Source organism: Candoia aspera, chromosome 2, assembly GCF_035149785.1.
Source record: "Candoia aspera isolate rCanAsp1 chromosome 2, rCanAsp1.hap2, whole genome shotgun sequence".
Taxonomy (NCBI): domain Eukaryota; kingdom Metazoa; phylum Chordata; class Lepidosauria; order Squamata; family Boidae; genus Candoia; species Candoia aspera.
In genome coordinates, this window is record NC_086154.1 from 194,901,318 (window position 1) to 194,925,281 (window position 23,964).

Genomic DNA, 23,964 nt, shown 5'->3' on the forward strand with positions numbered 1-23,964 from the left:
CTGGTTTCTGCTCAGTTGCCTGACTGGGTATGACAACTAGGGATTGAACTGCCATTACAAGCACTGACTAAGAGTTAATCTTGAATCTCTAAGGCAGCACTTCTTTGGGAGCTGTAGATACAAGGGCAAATGGTATAGTTGAACTGGTATAGCTGAACTTTTCAACTATACTGATTTTCTCATCAGTAATTACAATTTGATCAGTTTGCTCTTCCAAATGAAGTGCAACATATTTAAAATCACAGTATTTCAGTGGGCACTTTGTAGTGTAATCCTAGGGAGGTCTACTTAGAAGGAAGTCCCATCAAGTACTATAAGATTTAGGTAAGTCATTACACATATATGACTACAGCCTGCATTATATTGATTACAGCCCTTCTGAAACTGCTTTTGAGGATTAAAAAATAGAAATATTTTGACAGGCTTGAAGTATCCTCAACACAACTCTTGAATGCTCTTATTTTAGAAAACGTCAGCAAGTGGCAGCAGCTGGCTGACCTTGGGTGATCTCATAATGGCTTGGATCAGACTTGGTCTTCTTCTTAAAGTGAAATCCTAAGCATACTTAATAAAGAGTAAGATCCATTGATATAGTTGCACCAAGATTGCATAAGATCAGGCGGCAGTACTACTACTACAAAGATTTGAAATATTTCAAAATGAAGGTGTTCCTTAATATTCTAATTTTTTAAAATTTGATAGGAAAATAATACATTTTGGTGAATTTGATAGGTTGTTTCTTCAGTTTGATTAATTTTTAAAAAAATAACTACTTGGATAACTGCAAGACCATTAATATGTTCTGCTATTTCTATAAAGCTTTAAATAATCTTGGTGAATTTTGTAATTCAGCAGTGTATTATACTTGACCAAACTATGGGTTGAAATCAAATGTTCAGCAGTATATCTCAATAAGCAATAGACTAACACTGGAAAGATTATTCTGAAAGATAAATATGTTCAACAACAAAGGTGTGAGTCTGTTCTAAGTGATGTTAAAAAACAGAAAATGTCTCCTTGCCTGACTTACTGATGGGATTAGAAGCACTAAACAGAAAAATACAGAGTGCTCAGCGGGCAGCCTGCTATTACTTTTACAGTGAAGAGCAGTGGCATTTTAAAAACAAATTTGTTTCATTTAGTTTAATGCTGATTAATGTGTGCACATTAAAAAAATTATTTAAATAAGAACCCTGTAAGCAATCGGTATCACACACTTCAGGCTTTGTAATCAATGCACTGATATGCGGAGTTACTTAATTCTAAATAGGGATAGCATGAATTTTTTTCCTTGTTTATTTTTGAACACAAATATATTTGAAGCACATGGCAGAATTTACAATGAAAGAACAGGGCTGAGATGGGTCAGTTCCCGGAGTAATGTTAGCAAATCAGCCGAGCAAGATTCTCTTGTATTTTCTGCACCAAGTTTATCTGTCCCACCTCATTATTTTGGAGTTTGGAGACGAAATTCATTGGTGGATAGTTACGTTTTTCCTGGCATACATAAATAGTGTTCTCCTGGATTTAGCTGTGTCATACCAAATGTACTTACTATATCATTTTAATATATTTTGATGTCTGCATCTATTGGATAGGCAGTCGGCAAGGATGTTAATTTTTGTGCCTTTTTTTTTGACTACGGATAAGGACTTTTCCTTTAATTTACTTTTTAAAATTAGAAACGGCTTCTTCATTCGTATCTGTAAATCTGTAAATCACTCCCATGATTTGAAAAGAAGAAAACCTACTACTATAAACATAGCAAACTTGTTCTTTCGTCCATCGTTTGTTCCCTCTCTACCTCCTCTCCCCACTTTGTATGATCCGAAATACTTCCCCAGTTTATTTTCTCCCTTCAGGAATAAGCCCTATTTCCTTTCAGTGAGTGTCCGGTTCGTCTTGTTTTCCAAAAATCCCCACTGCCTGCAGGATCTTCCCCAGAAGAGTCTCTGGTTTCGGGACTGTAAGCCACCAACCAGACTGGATAGGCTTGCGAGAAGGGGCGCCTCTGTGCGCGCGCGTCGTTTTAACCAACGTTCATTTACCAAAATATGAAGAAAAAAAACCTGTGAGAATTCTCAGCCCAAGAATTTGCTCCTACTTCTTCCATAAAAATATTCCGGCTCCCTGTATTTCAACCGTCCAATGGGCTGGTTGGATTATATTCTCTGGACCACAGTTGCCATCACTTGTTACCATTAGCCATCTGAACAAGGGTTGATGGACTAGAAAGCATTTGGAGAGCCACGCTTTGCCCATCTTAAGATCCCACCCACACAGGACACTGGACAGGACCTCTGAGTTCACCTTTGGGATAAGGGGTCGGCAATCTGTCCTTCAATCTTGCTCGATCTCTGTTCCCAATCGCCGATCGGGGTCAATTCCTTATTTACAGAGTTAAAAACGTGCGTTTGACATTCCTATCAGAAGCAGACGGGGCTCCGGTCCCCCCTTCCCGCAGTGATTGAGGAATGCCAATGGAAAGGGAGACCCTCCCCCTTTGGGCGACGGGGAGAGGGCAACAGGGCAATAAAAGACCCGGCAGCCTCAAAGCTGGGTCATTTGGACTCCGCGCCGGCTGCAGGTCCTCCTCGCCCCACCTCTTCGTGGCCGTATTGATCTTTTTCTTCATATGAGCCCGCCCGGCGAGGAAGCGGTTTTGAACCATCTCCGAGGCCGGAGTTCAGATGAAGAAGAAAGCCACGAAGAGGAAGCGGTCGACGTCTTGGGTAAAAGCGACCGGGGACGCCGGCCCCGTCCCAAGGAGCCCGGGATCGGCGCTGCCGGGAGCAGCCAGGCCAGGGGAACAGCTGGGAGACAGGCTCCCGACGCGGCGGCTGCAGCGGCGCCGGCGACCGAGGGGCTGGCCAAGCCCCCTTATTCGTACATCGCGCTGATCACCATGGCTATCTTGCAGAGCCCGCAGCAGCAGCTGCCGCTGAGCGGAATCTGCGCCTTCATCCGCGGGCGCTTCGCCTACTATCGCGAGCGCTTCCCTGCCTGGCAGAACTCCATCCGCCACAACCTCTCGCTCAACGACTGCTTCGTCAAGGTGCCCCGCGAGCCCGGCAGCCCGGGCAAAGGCCACTACTGGCGCCTCCACCCGGCCTCGCAGGACATGTTCCACAACGGCAGCTTCCTCCGGCGCAGGAAGCGCTTCAAGCGACCCTTGCTGTCCGCGCCCTCCACTTCGCCCTCTGCCGCCGGGATCCTGCTCTTCCCGCCTCCGCCTGGCCCTCTGTTGCCTCCAGCGGCCGGGTCTCTGCCCGCCTGCGCCTCGGCGCTGCCGGAGAGAAAAGAGGGGGCGACACGGTGGTCTTTGCAAGCGGGGAAGGGGCCCCAGCGTGCCGGGAATGAAGGAAAGCGGCCCCTGGGAGAGATCAGCCTGCAGGGCGCCGGCAGTAGCAGGTGCTCCTTCAGCATCGAGAGCATCATTATGGGCCCGAGGGTGGCGCCTGCCGTGGTGCAGCTGAGCGCTTGGATCCCGCCGCCGCCCGCCGCCACGTGTAGCCGCAGCCCGGCTCTGCTGTCCCACCCGGAGCGCCTCGTGGCCTCGTGGAGGACCTTGCTGAGCTCCAGCACCAGTCAGAGTCCCGCACCGCTGTTCGCGGGTCACCCCGAGTTGGTCCTCGGCGTAGGGAGCCTCTCTCCTGCCTTCTAGATCCGTGCTCCCATTCTCTGCCTGGACTTTGCAAACTGCTTGCGGACGGTGGTTTCAGGGACTCGTCGGATCTTTAATCTGACCTTCTGATTGCTCTGCTTTAGCGCGCCCCGCCGCGAAAACTGGAGAGGCTTCTCACCCTCCCCGTCTCCCTCTTTCGCACCCCGCTGATGGGGTGTCTCACTCCCCTCCTGAAGTGGTGTGGTGAAGCACAACACACTAAATAAGCCAATTCCATGCTTCTTGGCCTTTTCAGGCAGCAACCGAGCAAAGTCTACCTAAGTACGTGTACTCTGTGATCTAAGGATTCAGTCTAATGCAATGTTGAAGTGTGACTGGACCTCAAAAAAAAAAAGCAATTTGACAGACTCTTTCTGATCTCTAATCAGAATTGGATTGGAGCTGAATTCATGCCAATGGATTGCTTAATTGGTTATCAACATTTTAAATAAATAAAAACAGGAATAGATGACTCAGATGAAGCTGTGGAATGGATAGAGAAATCCATTTTAATGGATAGAGAAATCCCATTTTAAGAATAGCATGAGGGCACTTCGGTTCCCAGGTTTTGCATTTACCTCCTTATGACTCCATTAGATGGGACTGTCAAACATCAACAGGTTGTTCAGAGCAGCTAAAAATCATAACTCGTTCTACTATTATTACATTCTACTTTCAACTACTTGTTCAACATTCCTCATCATTCTCAACAACTATCATCAGTTTTGAACTGGAGTGATCTCCATTTGCATTTCTACTTTATATACATCTCCCATCCCTTAGTTTATTCTTGCTATAAAGCATCAAAACTTATTTTGGGCTACAGGTAAACAATTAGAGTGGTATGAGTTAGATTGCCTGTTGCATGGGAGTCAAATATATTTATTTCTCATGTGAACAGATCATCTTTCTTGGGAAGATAGATCAATATGCATTATGCAATCTGTCTGTCCAAAACTAGCCTGCTTAAGTTAGTACAGTAATATGTCCCACTGCAAAATTTCAAGGGTCAGCTATCAGTATGATCAATTTCTATTCCTGGAATGGAGGGACCCCATTTTATTATTCGCATCAGACAACAAAATATTTTAGGATTTTTTTCTTCAATTCAGTAGGGAAACAAGTTAATGGGGAGCAGACTGCAGGGAGGTAATATGAAGATTGTAGCTATTGTAGGTGCCACAAATGCAGCTCATCTCCTGGGGTAGATGGAGAATTTAGCATCCCATGTCATCTGCTTGCTTCTTAATATCTAATCTGATCTATCTCCGTCCTATGTTTTATATATGAACCTGGGAGATCTGGATTTTACTAAAACAATCTGCTATTACCTCCCTGAGACTCACGTAAAGGCCAACTATGTATTATACAGAATCAGATAATAGATTATCAAAAAGCCCTTTCTTGTGAAATTTAGAAAGTTATATTTTTAAGGTTCTGCTCATACAAAAATTCCCTATTTGTAATAAAGTGGCAGATCAGAGACGGAACCATATTAAATTTTTGTGGATCTTTGTGTGTGAGTATATATGTAGGAATTTTTTTTCTTTCAATGTGGGGAGAATGAAAAAAAAAGTTTTTAGTCTCAACTTGCTACATCAATGTGTAAAATTTGCTCTTTCTTTTCTTGAGTGAACTTGATGACTACTGTACATGGAAAGAATCAAATGGTCTCCCATCACAGTACTAGCCAGACCTAAATCTGCTTACCTTCCGAAGCCCAGACAAGATCATTCATGTGCCACTACATGGTGGTAAGGCATTTATCTCTCTCGGTCCCTCTGTCTGTGTCCAGTATGGTGTAATGATAAAGGGCTGGTTAAGTGTGCCTTCGGGCCAATCACTATCTCTCAGCCCTAGACTGCGAAATCAGAAAACACCTATCTACTAATCTGCACTGGACCAGCAAAATTAAGTCCATAACCTTCAATGAAGAGGACTTTACCCTGCAGTGGAATGATTTCAGCTGATCAACCAACCATTTTCTTGTCATGTTGCATTACGTTAAGCATTTGCAGCTCCATGCTTCTTTATGTAACTTTCAACTTCTGTACTGCTTTTGCATTTAACATCAAGCTTTACAGCCATACATCAACACGGGATGTAACTCACACAAGGTGTACTAGAAATGGCGAGGCATGTGAAAGCGGCTGGAAATCAGCTGAAGAGGGCTTCATCCTGCAGTGGATTGACTTGGGCTGATAATGAAATCTGTTCATCTATCTAATTATATACATGTGCACATACACACACACACACACATACACACTTCATTTGGAAATTTGTCTTGATGGCAGACGTAGACATTACAAGAGTTGTTTGCAACCAATTAAAGGACTTATGATATGTTTTATTGACAATATTGCTCCTGAATTTATGCTAATAGTGGTCAACAACTTTTTTTCAAAGTTACCACAAGTTATATTTTTACACAGTTGCACTGTAATGTTCCAGTTAAAGTGATATGTATCTTGAAGGTACAGTATATGGTATAGAATGCAGACTTTTCACTCCAGGTGGTGCTATTCAACCACTTTCTCAAATATATTCAAACCTTTAAAATACAGGCATCAAGCATCTGTTTTGAATTTCTGTTATCAGAATACTTTTTTTGTTTGCTTTTGAAATGTTTAAATAAACCTTATTTTGATTTTTTTAATTACTGTATTTTAGGATTGGTAACATTATTGTGGATGGTTTATTTAAGGTTCTTATATATTATTTTCTAAACTATTGTGGGCTTCTCTAAGAGCAACAGCAGCACTGAATTATTTTCTAAAAGTGCTGCCCAGATGCTGGTAGTCAGCATGGTGTTTAAAGGGAGGGAAGGAGAGAAAGAGGGTATGCAATAGTGAGGTTAACATTATGAGTTTTATCTGAAATATTTGCTGCAATTTTTGCAGGCTTTGTCATAAAAGCATCTTATACTGTAGTTTGTTGCATGATTATGTTTATAAAAAAGAAGAAGCAAGTCATACCCAACTTAAAAAAAAACCTATTTATTTAAACTTATTTTAACTAAGGTTAAAGGTATCAAACTATAACCTGTGATCTACTGGTAGTTAATAGGTTTAGTTTAGTAGCCCTTCACTAAAATTAGATAACCTTTACATAACTTTGTTCACAAAAACATACTTTCATCCCAGTACAAAGACAATGCTATCATTATTAAAATATAAATCATGTATATAGTTAGATGAAGAAGCGGCCTTACTGAATGATATCCATATTTCAATTCTGGCCAGTCTCTAAAAATGTTCAGTTGACTGATGAGAGAAAACAACCATTGCTGAAGATGATTTTACTTGATCATTTCTGAAGGTCCTCCCATCTCAGTCAGGCAGCATATGTTGCTTCTAATCTAGGAATCAGAAATCTCCACTGGAACAAAATTTGGTTTGCCAGACTATCCACTCTGCCCCCCTTCATCAGGAAGCTGGACATCCAAGGTGTTAGTAGTGCCTTAAGAGAACAATTTCCAAGATTAGTCTACCCTAATGCTTGAGAAGGTAAGGGACAACTGGAGCCAGGGCTGACACTTGAAAGTAAAGTAAATGGGAGTTAACTGGAATTTATACAGAATCAGAAACTATATTTACATTTATAGTATCAAGAGAAGTCATAATGTATTTATTCTGAGTTGGTCAAACCACACCTAGAATATTCGGTCCAATTCTGGGCACCCAATGTTAGTACTGGAAATATTATGTGTCAAGGAAACAGCCAATGCTTATTAGTTTGCATGTTTCTTCAGACCCACCCTCTAATCTATCCTGTTGAGCATAGATCACCCATTCATAGTGATGGCTGTGACCAATCCACAACACAGCCACTTAAATCCTAGAATCCTCTGATGCTTAATCAAGTTTGGATACAACCTGATCCAAAGTGGTCCCAGAGCACGCTTCATGTGCTAGAAATTCTGGGATTCTCCATTATTGGTATGTGATCACTAAGGATCAACAGCTCCCTGTGCCAGCTAAGTTACAATATTTTCCTACTTTATAAGTCCTTGTAATTCCTTATCATTTCTTGCCATTTTATTATTTTTTGACTGTTTTATCTGAAGCAACCCAGAGCTATTGTGGGCTGAGAAGGTTTGCATTTCCACAGTATCCTTAGTCAAACACCCTCCCTTTCATATATACTAGCTCTAAAGTAATAATACTTACCCTGGACATTAAGAAAACCTTGGAATTATACATATTTAATGCTGTCTGATTAATGTGATCTCAGATCAATATTGTCGTGAGATTAAAATACATATGCATGTCTTAGCCTTTGTGACTGTTTTTAAAGAAATTACAAGCATACAGCTGCGTAAAAATAGTATTTTTCTGGTGATTCACAAAAAAACTTTAAAAAAATTTCCCCCCCCCATAACTGTAATTCTCAGGGGCTTATTGTAACTTTTCACAAAGAATTATTGGCAGTTATTCAACACTTAGCCTTTCTATGCACAATAATCATGCAGCTAAATTAAGAAACTACCCAGTACAGCAGGGAAATAAGCAGAAAATGTCCATATGCAATGTAACCCAGGAATGTATGGTTACATTAATTATTTTATTTTTCATCATGTTTACATGTCAATCAATTCTTAATATACTGGAGCTCAGGACAAGAGAAAAGTGTTCATAATAAAGAACAGCAACAGAACTGATAAAGCTTTTCACTTAAAATGGAAGTCCAGTGGGGTAGGAAATCTGGCAGATTTAAAGATAATAGGTTATCTTTTAACACTTTTTTGGCCACAGGAATAGTGCTACTTACCTTTGGTTTACATAGAGAACTGGGAGCGGGTGAATGTGCATTCTGAGGTTACAAGCTTTTTCTTCATGCACAGTGAAAGGGAAAAAGAAAGCATTTCTCTTTCTTATCCCAGACATTTTCTTTGCCTCTTTGTAAACCCCAAATAGTTTTCCAAAGCTTGTTTCAGAATAACCAGGTTTTTGGACAATAAAACCCTTTTTGAGGGAGGAAAATACACACTAACATTTTGTTGTGTATCCCCACTTGCATAAATATAAAGAAAAGTAAGCTTAAACTAAAAGCATTTGGTAAACTTGCCAAGACTAGGAATTGAGCAACTGATAGTTTTCAAACATCTGATTTATGCACTGTGGCAGTTCCAGAGCTCTGTATGAACTGACTGTACATCTTAGAATTTGTTTCAGAGTTTCTTCCAGTATGCAGGACTTACATTACAAACATGGAACTGCAGCGCCCCACCCTTTGCTGGATTTAGTGCTGGTGCTTAAAGCATTTCATGTCTTGTTTGAGAGTGATGAATTGCTGGTCTCCAAGACGTTACCCATTCACTGAAGATGCCTCGTGGTTTCTTCATGTCTTGTCCTTGCACATATGGCAAGGCGTGACGTAAGGGATTTCTAGTAGCAGTCTCCTGGTTACAGAAGAGGCTTCCATAAGCCGCTTATCTGAAATTATCTTGGTGTCATTTTTATAAATTTTCTCAGAGATGTTTAACTGTCAGTTTTATCTCCAGAGCTTCGATTGTATGGTTTTTTACTGCTGCTTTAAAATGTCATTTTATTATTCTTATGGTAATCTGACCTGAGAAAATTTTCAAAGGCAGAATATGAATATCTTAAACAAAGGAAGGAGTACAAGCCCATGTGGAGTCAGTGCTCTATATGTAATACTTACTTGTAAGTTCCATTTGGTATTTTCTTCCAAGAAAATGCTGGTAGTCCTTTTTTACTGACTGCCTCGTTTAGCGACTGTCTGCAGTTACAACAGTGATGAAAAAGTAACTTTATGACCAATCTTCGCATTTACAACCTTTGCAGGTCTGTAAAGCAAGGGAAAGCTGAAGTAAGAGCATAAGCACAGTTGCAGTTTCACTTAGCAACTGCTTCACTTAACAACTGAGATGTCAGTCCCAATTGTGGTTGCTAAATGAAGATTACCTGTAAGCACAGTGTTGTAGATAAGTTTAAGACCAAATATTTCAGCTAAACAAGGCTGTTAAGGGAGCTACAATTAAATAACTCCTCTTTCTTGACTAACAAGATTTTAGTTAAAAGTTTCAAACTGTTCTATATTGCTCAAGTCAGGACACAGCTTTTTACAGGTCTTTAGCCCCCCTTCCCCTTCTCATAATCAGAGGCATCCACTGAGTCCAGAGGTTTCATCAGAATGATTAAATGTATATTATGATGTCATAATGCAAGCTCATCCATTACATATGTGCATATAAAATAGGACATGTATACAAAAGTAATAGTTTGTGTAGTGACATTGCAATACACTTTCCATCATTTGCTCCCTTTGTGGACACCCATGTTCCTAACAGACATCTTCCCAAACTCATATTTCTGATGGACCCAGTGAGGTTTCAGAGGGAGCAGGGGGAGGTGCCCAGGGATCTGCTGCATGGTCCAGTGGAGGCCCTGGCTGCTGCCTGGAACAGGGAAGTGGCCGGGGCCTCGGACAGGATCGCGCCTGTGCGGCCTCTCTTGCCTCATCCAACCCGACACTCCCCGTGGTTCACGGAGGAGCTGAGAGTTTTGAAGAGGCTTAAGAGACGCCTAGAGCACCGCTGGAGGAAGACAAAGACTGAATCCCCCCGAATACAAGCTAGGGGCGCTATTAAGGCCTACCTTGTGGTGGTAAGAGCAGTGAAACGGCAGTATTTCTCTGCTCTTATTGCATCCGCAGATTGCCGTCCGACGGTCCTGTTTAAGATCACACATACCCTTTTGGGGAAGCTGGGCCCAGTGATCCACCTACAGGGCCGTGCGGAAGAGTTTTCTGAGCATCTGCAGGATAAAATCACTCAGATCTGGTCTAAGTTGGACTCCATGCGTGAAGCAGGGTCTGTGGAGATACCAAGGGAATGTTTTAGCTTTGTTATCTGGGAGCAGTTTGATCCGGTTGGACCAGAGGAAGTGGACAGGATCCTCTGGATTGTGAATGCCACCACCTGTTATTTAGATCTATGCCCCTCCTGGCTGGTGAAGGCAGCTCGGGAGGTGACGTGTGGTTGGGTCCAAGCGATGGTAAATACATCCTTGAGGGAGGGGGTGTTCCCGGTCACCTTTAAGGAGGCACTGGTGCGTCCCCTCCTCAAGAAGCCATCTCTGGACCCAACTGTGCTGGATAATTTTTGTCCAGTCTTTCACCTCCCCATTTTAGGGAAGGTGTTGAGAAGGTAGTGACATTACAACTCCAGAGGGTCCTGGAGGAAACGGATTATCTGGACCCCTTTCAGTCAGGTTTCAGGCCAGGATATGGGACAGAAACTGCATTGGTCGCACTTATGGATGATCTCTGGTGGGAGCGGAATGGAGGCAGTGCATCCATCCTTGCTCTCCTTGACCTCTCAGCGGCTTTCGATACCATCGACCATGGTACCCTTTTGGGTCGGCTCAGGGAGTCGTGGGTGGGCGGCGTAGTTCTGCGCTGGTTCACCTCCTTCCTCCAGAGCCGGTCCCAGTCGGTGGTGATAGGGAAGGAGAGATCCAGCCCTCGACCCCTCCATTGTGGGGTGCCGCAGGGTTCGGTTCTCTCTCCTCTCTTGTTTAACATCTACATGAAACCACTGGGTGAGATCATCCGTCACCACAGGTTGAGGTATCATCACTATGCTGATGATACCCAATTATACATCTCTATCCCGGGTGAGGTAAGTGATGCAGTGACTGCCCTTTCTTGGTGCCTGGGGGCTGTGGGGGTCTGGATGGGGAACAACAGGCTTCAACTGAACCCTGGTAAGACAGAGTGGCTGTGGGTTGATGGGGCTTCATCTTCCGGGAAACTGTCATCTTTAGTTCTGGATGGGGTGGCACTGCCCCAGACAGTGTGTAATCTGAGGGTTCTCCTGGACTCACAACTCCTGCTCAAAGAGCAGGTGGCAGTCGTGGCCAGGAGGGCCTTTGCGCAACTTCAGGTTGTGCGCCAGTTACACCCGTTCCTGGATCGTGAAGCCCTCCGAACAGTCACTCACGCCCTGGTTATCTCCCATATAGACTACTGCAATGCGCTCTACATGGGGCTACCCCTGAAGAGTAACCAGAAGCTTCAGCTGGTCCAAAATGCAGCCGCGCGAGCTATTTTTGGTGCACCTAGGTGGGTACATATAACACCGTTGCTGTGCGAGCTGCACTGAGTGCCAGTTTGCTTCCGGGTCCAATTCAAGGTGTTGGTTATTACCTTTAAAGCCCTACATGGCACGGGGCCAGGTTACCTGAGGGACCGTCTCATCCCCATTACATCGGCCTGCCCCACCCGATCATCCAGAGAGGGCATGTTACAGACCCCATCCATAAAAGAATTTAATCTGGCGGGGTCCAGGAAGCGGGCCTTCTCTGTGGTGGCCCCCGCTCTCTGGAATATCTTGCCCCTGGAGGTGAGGCAGGCCCCTTCTCTCCTGACCTTCCAGAAGGCCCTGAAGACCTGTTTTTGCCATCTCGCCTGGGGTGGGAAAGGGAATAACCATTCTTGGGGATGACTTGCACCCTAGAGTCCCTCCCACCAGCCTGGATTTTACATTTCACTTGGATTTTATTTATTTATTGGGTTTTATTATAATTGTTTTATGTGATTTTAATGTTTATGTTTTATGGGGAATTTTATTGTAAACTGCCCAGAGTCCCTCTTCTGGGCGAGATGGGCGGTGGCTAAATATGAGTAATAAATAAATAAATAAATAGTTCATAATGACTGTGTCCATGCTACTCCCTGAATCACAAACTAGCATATAACATGAAACTGGGTTGAGTAAACCATGATGAAGTTAACCATGGGTAAGCGCGGTGTGCAAATACCACTTCACCCTGGGACTTTATAAGTGAGCCTGGTTAATTCCTTCCTGTAGTGTCTACAGTCAACAGCTGCCTGACCAATGCTTGCTGGTTAGAATTCCTGAGGTATAAGTCTATCCCGTTTAAACATACAGGAGAAATACTTATTTAGGAACATACTGTACATAGAACAATGTGCTTATCTTTCCTTCCTTAGCATGATGAGAAACGGAATTGTTCTCATGTCAGTGTGTTCTTATTGTGATACACTTTTTCTTCCATATTCTCTTCTATTCTATGATACCATGATCATTCCAGGCAGCCTTGCCCCAACTATCTCTGGCATTATCAGACAGAGTAATAGATCCAAACAGATCCCCAAAATAGCACAGTGAGGAAACAGTAGCATTATTTATTGGGTAACTTTAGATTCTGGACGTAATCATCTTACTGATCTTTAGATGGTAAATTGTGTTAAGCTTAGCATATGTTCTAGTTTAACCAGGACTATCCCAATTTTGGGCTTTAGTCTGGGCAACCCGTCCAGCATAAATAAAGGCCTCGTCTAAGGGATCAAAAATATGATAATGTAGTACAATCCTGTTGATCTGCTGGATGGAGCCCTAGGCTTTAATCTCAAAGGGGAAAGGGAACAAAGTGACTCCTTCTTCTGAAATAAGCTATTATGGTATGGCTTCTATCTAACTACCAGTGATGCTTCTTCTTTCCCTGGCTGGATTTCTAGCCCAAAGGAGAGAGAAGGAAGAAATTCATAAAAAGAAAGCAAAAAGAACAGAAACCACAATAAACAGGAAAAAAAATGGGACAGCAAAGAACAGGATAACCCATAAGGACAAGAGATGCAGCACAAACCTTAATACAATTCAATGAAAACCAAGTATATTTACATGCATCATCACTATCTAGCTTTTTTTCCTCCACCCACCTCTCATTTCCTTTCATGTCTTAGAGGGTGCAAACATGAGGGTGGGGCGTTTAAAATTTTAAACAGCCATTTTAGGAACTTTATTTGGCTCAAGAACAAAGCAGACATGCTTACATTAATTACCATTTGGGGGTATTTTTGTTTTCTAAGTTAACAATACAAGTCATCTATTATAAAAAGAAAACCCTAACCTTATTTTTACAATATTTCAGAAATGCCAACTGGAAAGCCAACCTGATTATCAAGGCCCAAAGTAAAAAAAAAATGAATAAACCAAATCCAAGTTACAAAACTAACTCAAATGTGGAATGCTGCACTGTCAGTGGGGATGTGTCACACATAGGCTTGAACATACATGATCTTTCATCCTGTTTGATCCCACTGTCCTAACAGAAGGGTGGGCCAATGCTTTCAGCCTAGAATCGTGTGAATGTGGGTGTAGGAACAAACCCCTCTTACATATTTACGGGCTACGATTCCAGCTTAGAGTTCTCTTTTAAGATATCCAAAGAGCATTTCCAATGAGCAAGCGAGAAGCACGCCAAGCTGATCTATAAAGGGTCGGGCGGCTTTGTACAAAATAGAAAGCTGGAGGGCTGACAGTATGTGATCCTCTGGAACAAATGTGTTTCACACACAGAGAGACGCCCCAGCCTCTAGTTACATCTCTGGCAGCGGACAACAATTCTCAGCTTCGCTTTCCAGGGTTATTACTGGCCGAGGCTGCCGCCTGCAAACAGGCTTTGGCAGCCCCCTCGTGTCCTTGTTCGCAAAGGGCAGCTGGCTTGTTCAGGAGAACATTGCAGGGCGAGGGAGCGCGGGCAGGGCGGCTGAGGGCCCCAGCCGAAGAGAAGCCTGCCCTTCGCTTTCCTTTGGGATCATGAACAGTCATAGGACGCCGAGGCATAAAAAGGATTAAGGCGGGAAACAGGCGCGGTTGGGCAGGGCGGGGCGGCGCTGGGATCTCGCTCTTCTCCCGAGGGGAGCGCACAGGCCAGAAGCATCGCCGCGCGGACTAAAGGAAGTTCCGAGCAGGGAGCGCAGCCGGGCGGTGGTTCCCAGCGAGAGGCCGCTGCCGCAGCACTATGGAGGGCAGCCCGATCCCGGTGCTCACCGTGCAGACGGTCCCGTACGAGGACCAGAAGCCGACGGGCGGCGGAGGGCTGAGGAGGCCCACCGCGGTCTTCGAGGGCCAGCGCAACTACCTGCCCAACTTCGTGCAGAGCGTGCTTTCGTCTGTCGACTTGCGCGACCGCCAGGGCTGCACCATGGTGGTGGGCAGCGACGGCAGGTATTTCAGCAAGACGGCCATCGAGGTGGTGGTGCAGATGGCGGCCGCTAACGGGGTAAGTGCGGCACCTCCCTGCGTTCCTCTGTCGCTCTGTTGACGGCGAACTTTCTGGAGCGGGGCAATAGGGGAATTATTTATCCACAACTCTAATTCGTGATGATGACGACGATGATGATGATAGAGTAGTCAGTCCTTCTAATCCATTTTAGATCCATAGGGAATTATGAATTCAGAAATAGATTGTAAATATTCTGGATTAAGTCGCAGACGTGGTATGATCATGGTCGGTGGATGTTGTTGGGTCCAGTTGATCTTACGAATTTGTTACATCTCCAAGTTGCCATTATCCTATGGCTCTATTATGCAGTCCATGATGTATTCTGTCACATCTTTTATATATATATATATATATATATATATATATATATATATATATATATTCTGTCACATCCTATCCTTCTGTTATCTATGGCCTCCAGTTCATTTGTATAATGGCCTGTTCTACCTTTCCTCTGTGGATCTGTTTGCTAGCGTGCCCTTCATTGCCACATCTGTGTGAGTACCTGACTGTTGTAATGATGAAAGGACATGGTGACTGGTTTGGTGTCAACTTTACAGAACACCTAGAACTTACGGACGCAATTTTGGAGGCTCACTAAGTTTCTCTGTTATGCCTTGGATCTCTGACACATTTACTCCAATACTGTATGGAAGAAATATAGTGGTTTTTCACTGTGTTGTCTCTTGCAATCCACCAAAGCTATCAAATTGTTCCAAGGTCTTTGCCTTCTTTCTCCCCTCTACTCCAGTGTCCGAATCTGTCTTAGTATATAGTTTGCATATTGCTTCCTTTGAGCTCTGTAGTTCATTATGTCATGTTTCTCATGACATAATAAACTACAGTACAAACCAAAACCAGTTTAGCCTAGCATATTGTGCAAACTCAGCCTGTACGGTTAGTTCAGTGTGTTGTGTGAAACCAGGAAATTGTGTTAACTAAGCAGAGTATGGTTCAGTGAACTACATGTAAGTGCATTGTGTGAATTCAGCCAGTAATTACTCAAGTAATTTATGTATAATTCCATAATTTCATAGAGGAGGGTGCATTGAAATCTGTAAGGTGAATGGTTAAGTTTCACGAACATGGTTACTCATATTCTTTTAGTTTAAAAGTACTTCCATCAGGCCAGTAAACCTATTCAGGAAGAAATATGTGCACTTGGACATCATTAAGGCCAGTTTACAAATTTGAAAGCTATAATAATTTCAATATGTCAGGGATAGTTTAATATCCAGGCTATACTTCTCACATCATTATATTTTTGAAGGCCATACAGAATGTCTCTGAGACAGTGACATCTGCCTGACCTTCTACTTGGCTTTCAGAGAATAAAGAATCTCCCTCTGAAGTGACAATAGATTTGCTGTGGGAAAGTACTGGAGACAAATCTGCCTTGGAAGGAAATTAGAACATTGAGCGAAATCCACTGCAAATGTCTTTCATACATTTGCTGTAGTAGTTTGACATGGTCTTTGTTATGCTCTTAACAAAGAGAAAGATAATCTAAAGAGGAGTGCCCAGCATATGTATTTTCTACTGATAATGAGAAACTGGATTTGATGATGCACCTCTTGGCACCTCAGTGGATTGCTCTCTTCCAAAGTTACAAAAAAAACAACAACTTTATGCTTACAGAATAGCCCATATGAACCAGGCATACAGTAACCTTGAATAGACATAAACTGAAGCTAGTGATTGTAAAGAGCAAGGCACAAGTAGGAGATTAAGGAGGTTAAAAGACAGAATAAGCAAGATCAAACAAACTGCAAGATGATCATGGCTAGGCTGATCTTACCCATAGGACTCTTGAGTTTATCAGATGAGTTGGGAATGCAGATCATGATGTCTTTCTCTTTTTCTCCTGATAATAGCACAAACGTGGCCTGGTAAAAAAAATTTCTGCCATGTCTTTATGTTAATTTTTCACTGCCAGACAGCTTAAAGTCATCCTTAACTCTTTCGGTTTTGAAGTCTATCTTTTGTTTTTTATCCTGACATAATTTTAATGTATAAAGTCTGTTACCCTTCACTGACCATTTGTTTGTTGATGTGGTCAGGGGATGGGATCTCCCCAGTTATTTTTTGCTATTTTAAGTTGCTACAGTTATGGCCCTTTCTGGCTGGTTCCTGGGCTTGGTCCTCCATGGCCAATTTGGCCTGGGCTGCAGAGTCATCTGCTTGTGTAATGCCTGACTGGTGCTTTGCATAGGACTTGTCAGGACTTGCATGGGTTCCTCATAAATAGAGAACAAATCCTGTGTTGCACAGAAGAGTTAGAACCCACTGGTCTAAGCAACTGTATATACTCACTCCACCCCACTTACATAAACACTTGGAGGAAGGAGAATCCACCAGTCCCTCTTACTGACTTGGTACACAGTAAGTAAGGACAGTGCAATTCAGTGACCTTGTTTTTATGGCAGAATAGGGATCTGCAATGGGGGCAGCAAACATTGTGCTGACATACTGTTTTGCTGACTGAAGAACTACTGGAGAGGGTTTTAACTCAGCAGTGAGGAAGAGCTTTTTGAAGTCTGTTTGGAATAGTTCCTGGCAATTATTTCAACTAGCCCAGAATATAGTTGATCACTCATACAGCATATACTTGATCCAGTAGATTCTTTCTTTGTCCCCTTCCATTACTTGGATATTTTGTCCATACTGTACAGTATCAGCACTTTAATCTTTTCTTTGCTATGCATTTTCGAGCCCCCAGGTTAAATACTTCAAATTGTTGACATTAAAACAAATCTAACCTCCTTCTCTTTTGTACTACATCAGACTTGACCTTCTCCATAAAATTTGTCAAGAGGACAGATCAGAAGACTACAGTAATAATTTCTGTTGTGATTATTTTCTCATAACTGGAGGTTATAGTGGTATTATTTTGACATCATGGTGACCTGACTTCAGAAGCATTTCCTTATCAGATGCCATCATGATTTAGAATTCGAACTGGCAATTAAATGCTTATTATATTCTTGAATATCTATCTTGTTATGAATGCTGACACTTTCTTCTTTCAATCTAATCTTGTTAAATTTGTTGATGAAAAAATATAAGTGAGGGAAACAATCTGTTCTTATTTGTGGAATGTAGGAAAGAGCTGAAGAACATGCTTTGTATGGGAAAAAATTCCATGTTTGATCCAGAATCTTAAAAACATGACTCTTATTTGAATACTTGCCAGTAATGAGAGTTATGAGCCAGAAGCATTAACAATACAGTATCACTTTCTATAAGGTAGCTTACTTTCAGTGTCAGTGCGCTACAGCACTTGATTATAATGGGAAAACATTAGTTGGTTCACACATTGCATTAAGCAGTGTTTTTAACTCTGGTTTATTGAGTAAACTACAGTAGATCAGCTTCACACAGAAGGCAAGCCATAAACATTGGTTGAGAAATGGATGGTGTCACAGAACACACTAAACCAAGTAAGTAAGTCACATTATGGCTTAGTGTGATGTGAACTCGGTCCTTATGAAGTACATATAAGGAATACAAAAGCAAAAGACTTGGCAGTGTCTGAGGTGTAATCTTTTTGTCTATGTACATATCAAAGTTAATTTATTTAAATGTATGACAATTATGAAACAGATTGGTTGAAGTAGCAGTTCTTAGACTTTTGCTTAACAAGTAATCGATACAGAATTTTAAGTGAGTATTGTTTTATATTTTTCAAATTATAAATGTGACATTAGAATTCTGATATTAGTGCTTTGATTGAAAACTGATTGAAAACTTATATTCCACTGAAATGTATTAAAGGTCAAGGCATTTTAAGAGTTGAGGTTTTTAAATAAATTATAAGTCAATTTATTTTTAAGACAAAACACAGAAAATTTAGAACAATGAATGATTTGAATGTATAGGGTCTGTGATCTATAAAAGTTTAGGCATTGTGGTCAAGTGTGCCATAGAGAATATTTTGCTCATGTGTCCCAGTCTCTTCAGCTTATTTTATTTTTGTTAAAAGAACAAGATATAGCCCTTTGGAGTGTATGCTTCTACAGTTTGCAAAATGGGACTGCATGAGTAAGAGCTCATTCACACAAAGAAAACTCACAACTGTACTGTAGCTTTCTTTTCACCAAAGGTAGTATGTTTAAGATGCATACATTTTTGTTATTATTTTAAGATTTTTTGAAAAGTTGAAACTGGTAGAGCAACATTTAAGAACAGGTTGTGCTTCATGATACTCTACAAAATTGGCCAGCCAAATGCACACTCTTCTTAGTTGCTTCAACAGATAGCTAGTCTTTCAGATCCTATCTCTGCCATAGGCAGTATGTTCAAAGCACATAAACTAGCAACAGACTTTTTTTAAATCTAGGACACTCTCCTAATCATATGGTATGTAAAGTAAGGGTTACTTATTTTAATAGCTAAAGGGATCCATGTGAAGAAAGTTGAATATGTTCATGGCTGTCACTGAAATGCTTCTAATACGTGGAAGTACAAAACGTTTGACCAGTCACATTCTCAAGGGATGAGCTCTTGGTTTTTTTTTAGAGTAAAACAACTGATTATATAGCAGTTGTAAAGTTAGCAGTATGATAAAACAATTAATGCATTCTACTGCATGTTAAGCCTTCAAGGTTTTTTTGCCAATTTTTTTCTGCATCTATTAATACAAGGATGAGGAATTGCTTTTTGCACAGAATGCTGTATTTATCTCTGGAATATCTAGTGGGGGATAGAAATGATCAGTAATTGTCAAATTGTGAAGTCCCCTCAATTTTAGATTATGTTTTCACTCTGTGCATGGAGAAAGACTTCAACCAGTGTCTCCACTCTAGCCTTGGTTGGTCAGATGGGGAGGCATTCAACCCAGTTTGGAAATTTCCATTCTGTATATTATTACATATCTGAAATACACTAGAACTTTCCTGATTCTGGTCAAAGATTGGAGTGTTCCAGCCTCTCATTAAATGTACGGCTTGTACAATCACCCCATAGTCTCCTTACCTCCAAACATTCCTCCCCTATATCTATTCATTGTTCTGTTCTCCCTTGCATTTCTTGCTGCCCCCCAGAGCTGAACTTGCCTCTGCTGCATTTCCCACATCCTCTGCCTCTCCTATCTGCCAAACTATCTAATACTCATCGCCTCCCCAACCTTGTGCTTGGGTCTACTGTATTTTGTTAGTAAAAGTGCTGTGGTGTTGCAAAAAAAGTCTTGGTGTCATAGTATCCTAAGCTCTGGTTTTGGTGGTATAGTTTTGGTACCCCACTACCAAAATAAAAAATGAAAATATTAAAGTTTAAATTAATTTAAATGTTAAAATGAAAACATTAAATGTGGCTCCATGGCCATTGGATGTTCATTCTGTTCACTTTTGGACTCTGGCTTTTGACGTGCTGCACAAAGCTTGAAACAGCCCTCAAGTCCACATTCTTACATTAAAGAGTATATTTTCCAGGGTTTTGCTACTTCAATCCATGCAGCACCTAAAAGGATTGTTATTCATTCTTCATGGATAGATTATCAGTAGTGTCTTTGAAGAGTGGTATAAGAATAAACCACATAAAATCTCAGAATGTTGATGTATTTCAGGTGCATATAGCCTTGTGCAGATATGTGCAGTCTGTTGCATGATTTCTGTACCTATCATTTGGCAACATCACTGTCACGTAAATTTTAACAATTTGCATCACTTTCTGGTTAACTTGGGTCTGAACTGTATTGTCTTTTGCTAATAAATCACATTTTAATTGTGAATGGTGCTTTGAATAAAGCTTGTAGCCAGTCATATTATTGATATACAGTCTCATACATTTAAAACCAGAACTTGAGAAACAGACACTCTTATCAGAAACAGCACTAAAAATGGTGAAGATATCTAGCACTATGTAGAAAATGAACACTTGATGTGTACAAAAAGTACAACATCTCTGCAGTTGGTCCCTCAGAATCAGCTGATCTGAGAGGCTTACAAGTCCCATAAGTAACTAAGTAACTAACTAAATAAAAGTTATTGCTAACCTCCATTTTCATCAGAGGACACATTCAACAAGAATTCCCATTTCAGGTTGTCACTTCTTGAATTATGTCTGTACAATACGACATATACTGGCTTGTAGCTGAGATAATGTTTTCCAACTTATATATTTTTATTCCACCTTTCCTTAAAGAAATTGAAGCCAAGATGATTGACTTTCTTTTGTTCCTCATCTTCTCAACTCTTACGTTTTTATTAACTTAGCAAAAAATATATGACCTGTCATTTTATGAATTGCTTGAATATTTTTAAACAGATGGGATCAAAAGTTGAATTTGTAAATATTCACAAGACATGTATATAAACAAAGAACTGGAAAGATTAACCAAGTGTTTGTGGCAATCTGTCAAAAAAAAAGCCCTGTATATTTTTCCACCCTTTTAGCATTGGCACCTCCCCTTGGCAGAACAGGCTGAGTGAAGACAAGACTACAATCTAGGGATAAGGGGCATGATTTCAAAAACAGTTTCACAAACAGAAAGAGGCCTTTAAAAGGATAAAAACGACTCCAAATTGATCCTGGTATAATTTTATTTTAACTTAAAAGTTAACTAAGTCTTAAAAAGTCTTAGACTTTAATTAAGTCTTAGACTTAGAATCTACAAATATGGCCTTCTAATGCAGACTTCTAGAGATTTGAAAAAGGTTGTATCAGAGAAAGAGTTTCTCCCCAGTTCTCTGATTAGAATTAATATCTCAGCCAAAGAAGAATGTTCCGTTAGTCATTTGATACAGCCATTCCAAACTCTTCCTTATCCATTTAAATTTCACTTAAACAGTAGCAGTGATGATGGCAGCCTCATTAAGACAAAAAAGATATTCAAGAAATTCCTTCCTTGAATTTCTAATGATGAAAGTCCCAAAGGGAAATAACTTTTATTTGCTTCTCTGAGAAAGTTTGGAAGAGCAAGGTGACTGAAAGGGAATTTGGAAAAGCTCATCTGTTTCCCAGTAAGGCAGAAATAACAAGTCTTGTTTGCAAAGCATGCTGCTAAGTCATAAGGGACTTATCCCTCACTAAAAACTATAAATATTTAGTGTTACATTAATTAATACCATCTTTTAAAAATGAAATATGATTACTTTTAGTTTACCTCATTCTCAAGGAGATGAATGGTTTTCATTTTATGCATGACCATTTAGCAAGGGGGGAAAATGAACTGTCACTTTTTAGGAAAAAGAATCTGGCTCTGCACTTGCTTTGTATTTCATTCCAAAACAGTCATACATTTTATTTTGCTTTTGCAGTACCTTATTAACTCATTCCAGCTTGAGTATTGCAGTCTTCCTCAACCTGGTGATTCCTGTATGCACTCCATAGACACACACACACACACACACACACACTACTCTCATCTTTGGCCAGCACTCCTTGCATTTGAAATTGTGGTTCAACACATTTGTGGGGGGGGGGGAGCATCAGGTTTTGAAGAACAATCTACCCAATATGTGATAAATTTATTATCAATTAAATGTAAATCTTTCTACATATTTATTTTTCTACCTGGTAATTCCTTGAAAATCTGATCTTATCTAGTGTATTAAGAATGTTTGATAGGTCCTTTTTCTGAGTGAGTTCAGAAAATATCTATTTAAGCTGCATTTTGATAATTTAAAAAAAAAGGGAGGAGCGAGGGAAAGAGAAATTGCCTCTCTGCCTTTGAAGTTTCAGTCCTTGGAGATCACCTTACCTCCCCTAATACTTTTTTCCAAGAACTTTGAAGCAGAATATATAGCCCTTTTTAATATAACAACTCTGTCAGGTAAAGTAAATTCAGAAATACAAAACCACTCAGTGAGTTTAGTGATTAAATGAAGATTTTTATGGCCTGGATTTGTTGGTGAATTTTAGTGAGCATGGTTCAGTGCTTTGTGCTATACCTGGGAAATGCATCATAACATCTCCCGTACATCTCTCTTGAATTTCTAACTGATGAGGGGTACTCTCCTTTATTTTTTTGGTGGATGAAATTCCAGGCAGGCACAGACACAAGTATCAGCTATCTCCCTCCAACAGATTAAGAGTTCTCTGTTAGTGCCCAACAAACAAACTTAAAATTAATCATAGGCTTCCCCAACCTCAAACATACTTGGATGTGCAGGGGGAGTGGAGATCACTCTTCTTTTTCAGCTGTAGCACTGGGAGAAAGCCTTAGGCTCATGTCACTCAACAAAATCTGCTAACTTCTCACTATGTTAAGGGCTCTAAGCCACATTCTTGAACCCCATATATGGTGATGCTGTTGTTTTGCATACCATACAAAGACTGGTATCATAACAAAATTATCGTTCTGTCTGAAGACTTGATTACATACCAGCTAGTGGTAAAAGGAATCCCAGGCTGGCTTAGAAAAAAGGGAGAGTTGTAAATGGAATTTCTTATGCTGATTTGATATTCAGCATAGTCACTTACTTCTGACACTTGAATTTTAGTAACTAAAAAGAAAAACCAGGGTGAACTCTTTAATGTACTGTGCATATATGCTCCATTCTTCAACGATCTCCCAATAATTTGCTTTCCTCTTTCAGGAAATAAATGATTTAAATTTAAGTTTCTCATTTTTCAGACAGCTAGGCATTTCTACAATAAACTCTTAGAATGGATGAAATCAGAAAATATTTTGGTTGAAGAGCAAGGAAGCTTTAGAGCTGGACATTCAGTATTAGATCACACTCTTGTTTTGCAGCATCTAGATGAAAGATAAACTTTTAGGTCAGGATCCATGCTGTATGCAGCTTTTATCAATTTCAAAATCACTTTTGTGCTTATTGCTAGACATGGTGCAAACTTAAGAACTCTACCATAGATAGACACCTGCTCCTTCTTTTATGTAAACTTTGTGAGAACCCTAGTTTAAAAGATAGGTGGATGATGTTGTGCTGTTGTCTCAGACACCAATTGGTCTAAAGCAAGCTTTATATGCTTTAGCTGCATATTGCAGGACAGAAGCACTAAAAATTAATTATGTAAAAATCAAGATATTAGTATTTGCTAAGTGCCCTAAAATTCATGCCTGGCAATTGAAAAAAGCGCCCAATTGAACAAGTCAATTTTTTAAAGTATTTAGGGCTAGTGTTTCATGCAGGGCACGAATGGAGTATGTTGTCTATTGCACAGAAGTCAGCAATAGCCCTGCAGTCCTTTTATTACCCTAGAGGAGCATTATTCATACCTATTTGCAGCTAGAGTGCAGCACCACCACTTTTGTTCAGAGCCCAATTGGGAGTATGT

At 41.0% G+C, this 23,964-nt stretch overlaps 2 protein-coding genes across 2 annotated transcripts in view; both read left to right on the forward strand.

The window, feature by feature from the left end:
- The first annotated feature begins 2,635 nt into the window (after positions 1–2,635).
- LOC134490206 (forkhead box protein D3-like) lies at positions 2,636–3,664 on the forward strand. The gene has a single exon (XM_063293103.1). It carries the CDS (start codon positions 2,636–2,638, stop codon positions 3,662–3,664), a length of 1,029 nt encoding a protein of 342 aa, XP_063149173.1.
- Positions 3,665–14,277: 10,613 nt separating this feature from the next.
- PGM5 (phosphoglucomutase 5) overlaps positions 14,278–23,964 on the forward strand; it is a 63,355-nt gene continuing 53,668 nt past the window's right edge. The window contains exon 1 of the mRNA XM_063295109.1: positions 14,278–14,721. Within this exon, the coding sequence (XP_063151179.1) occupies positions 14,461–14,721 (261 nt within the window). The 5' untranslated portion in view covers positions 14,278–14,460. The remainder of the gene's footprint in view (positions 14,722–23,964) is intronic.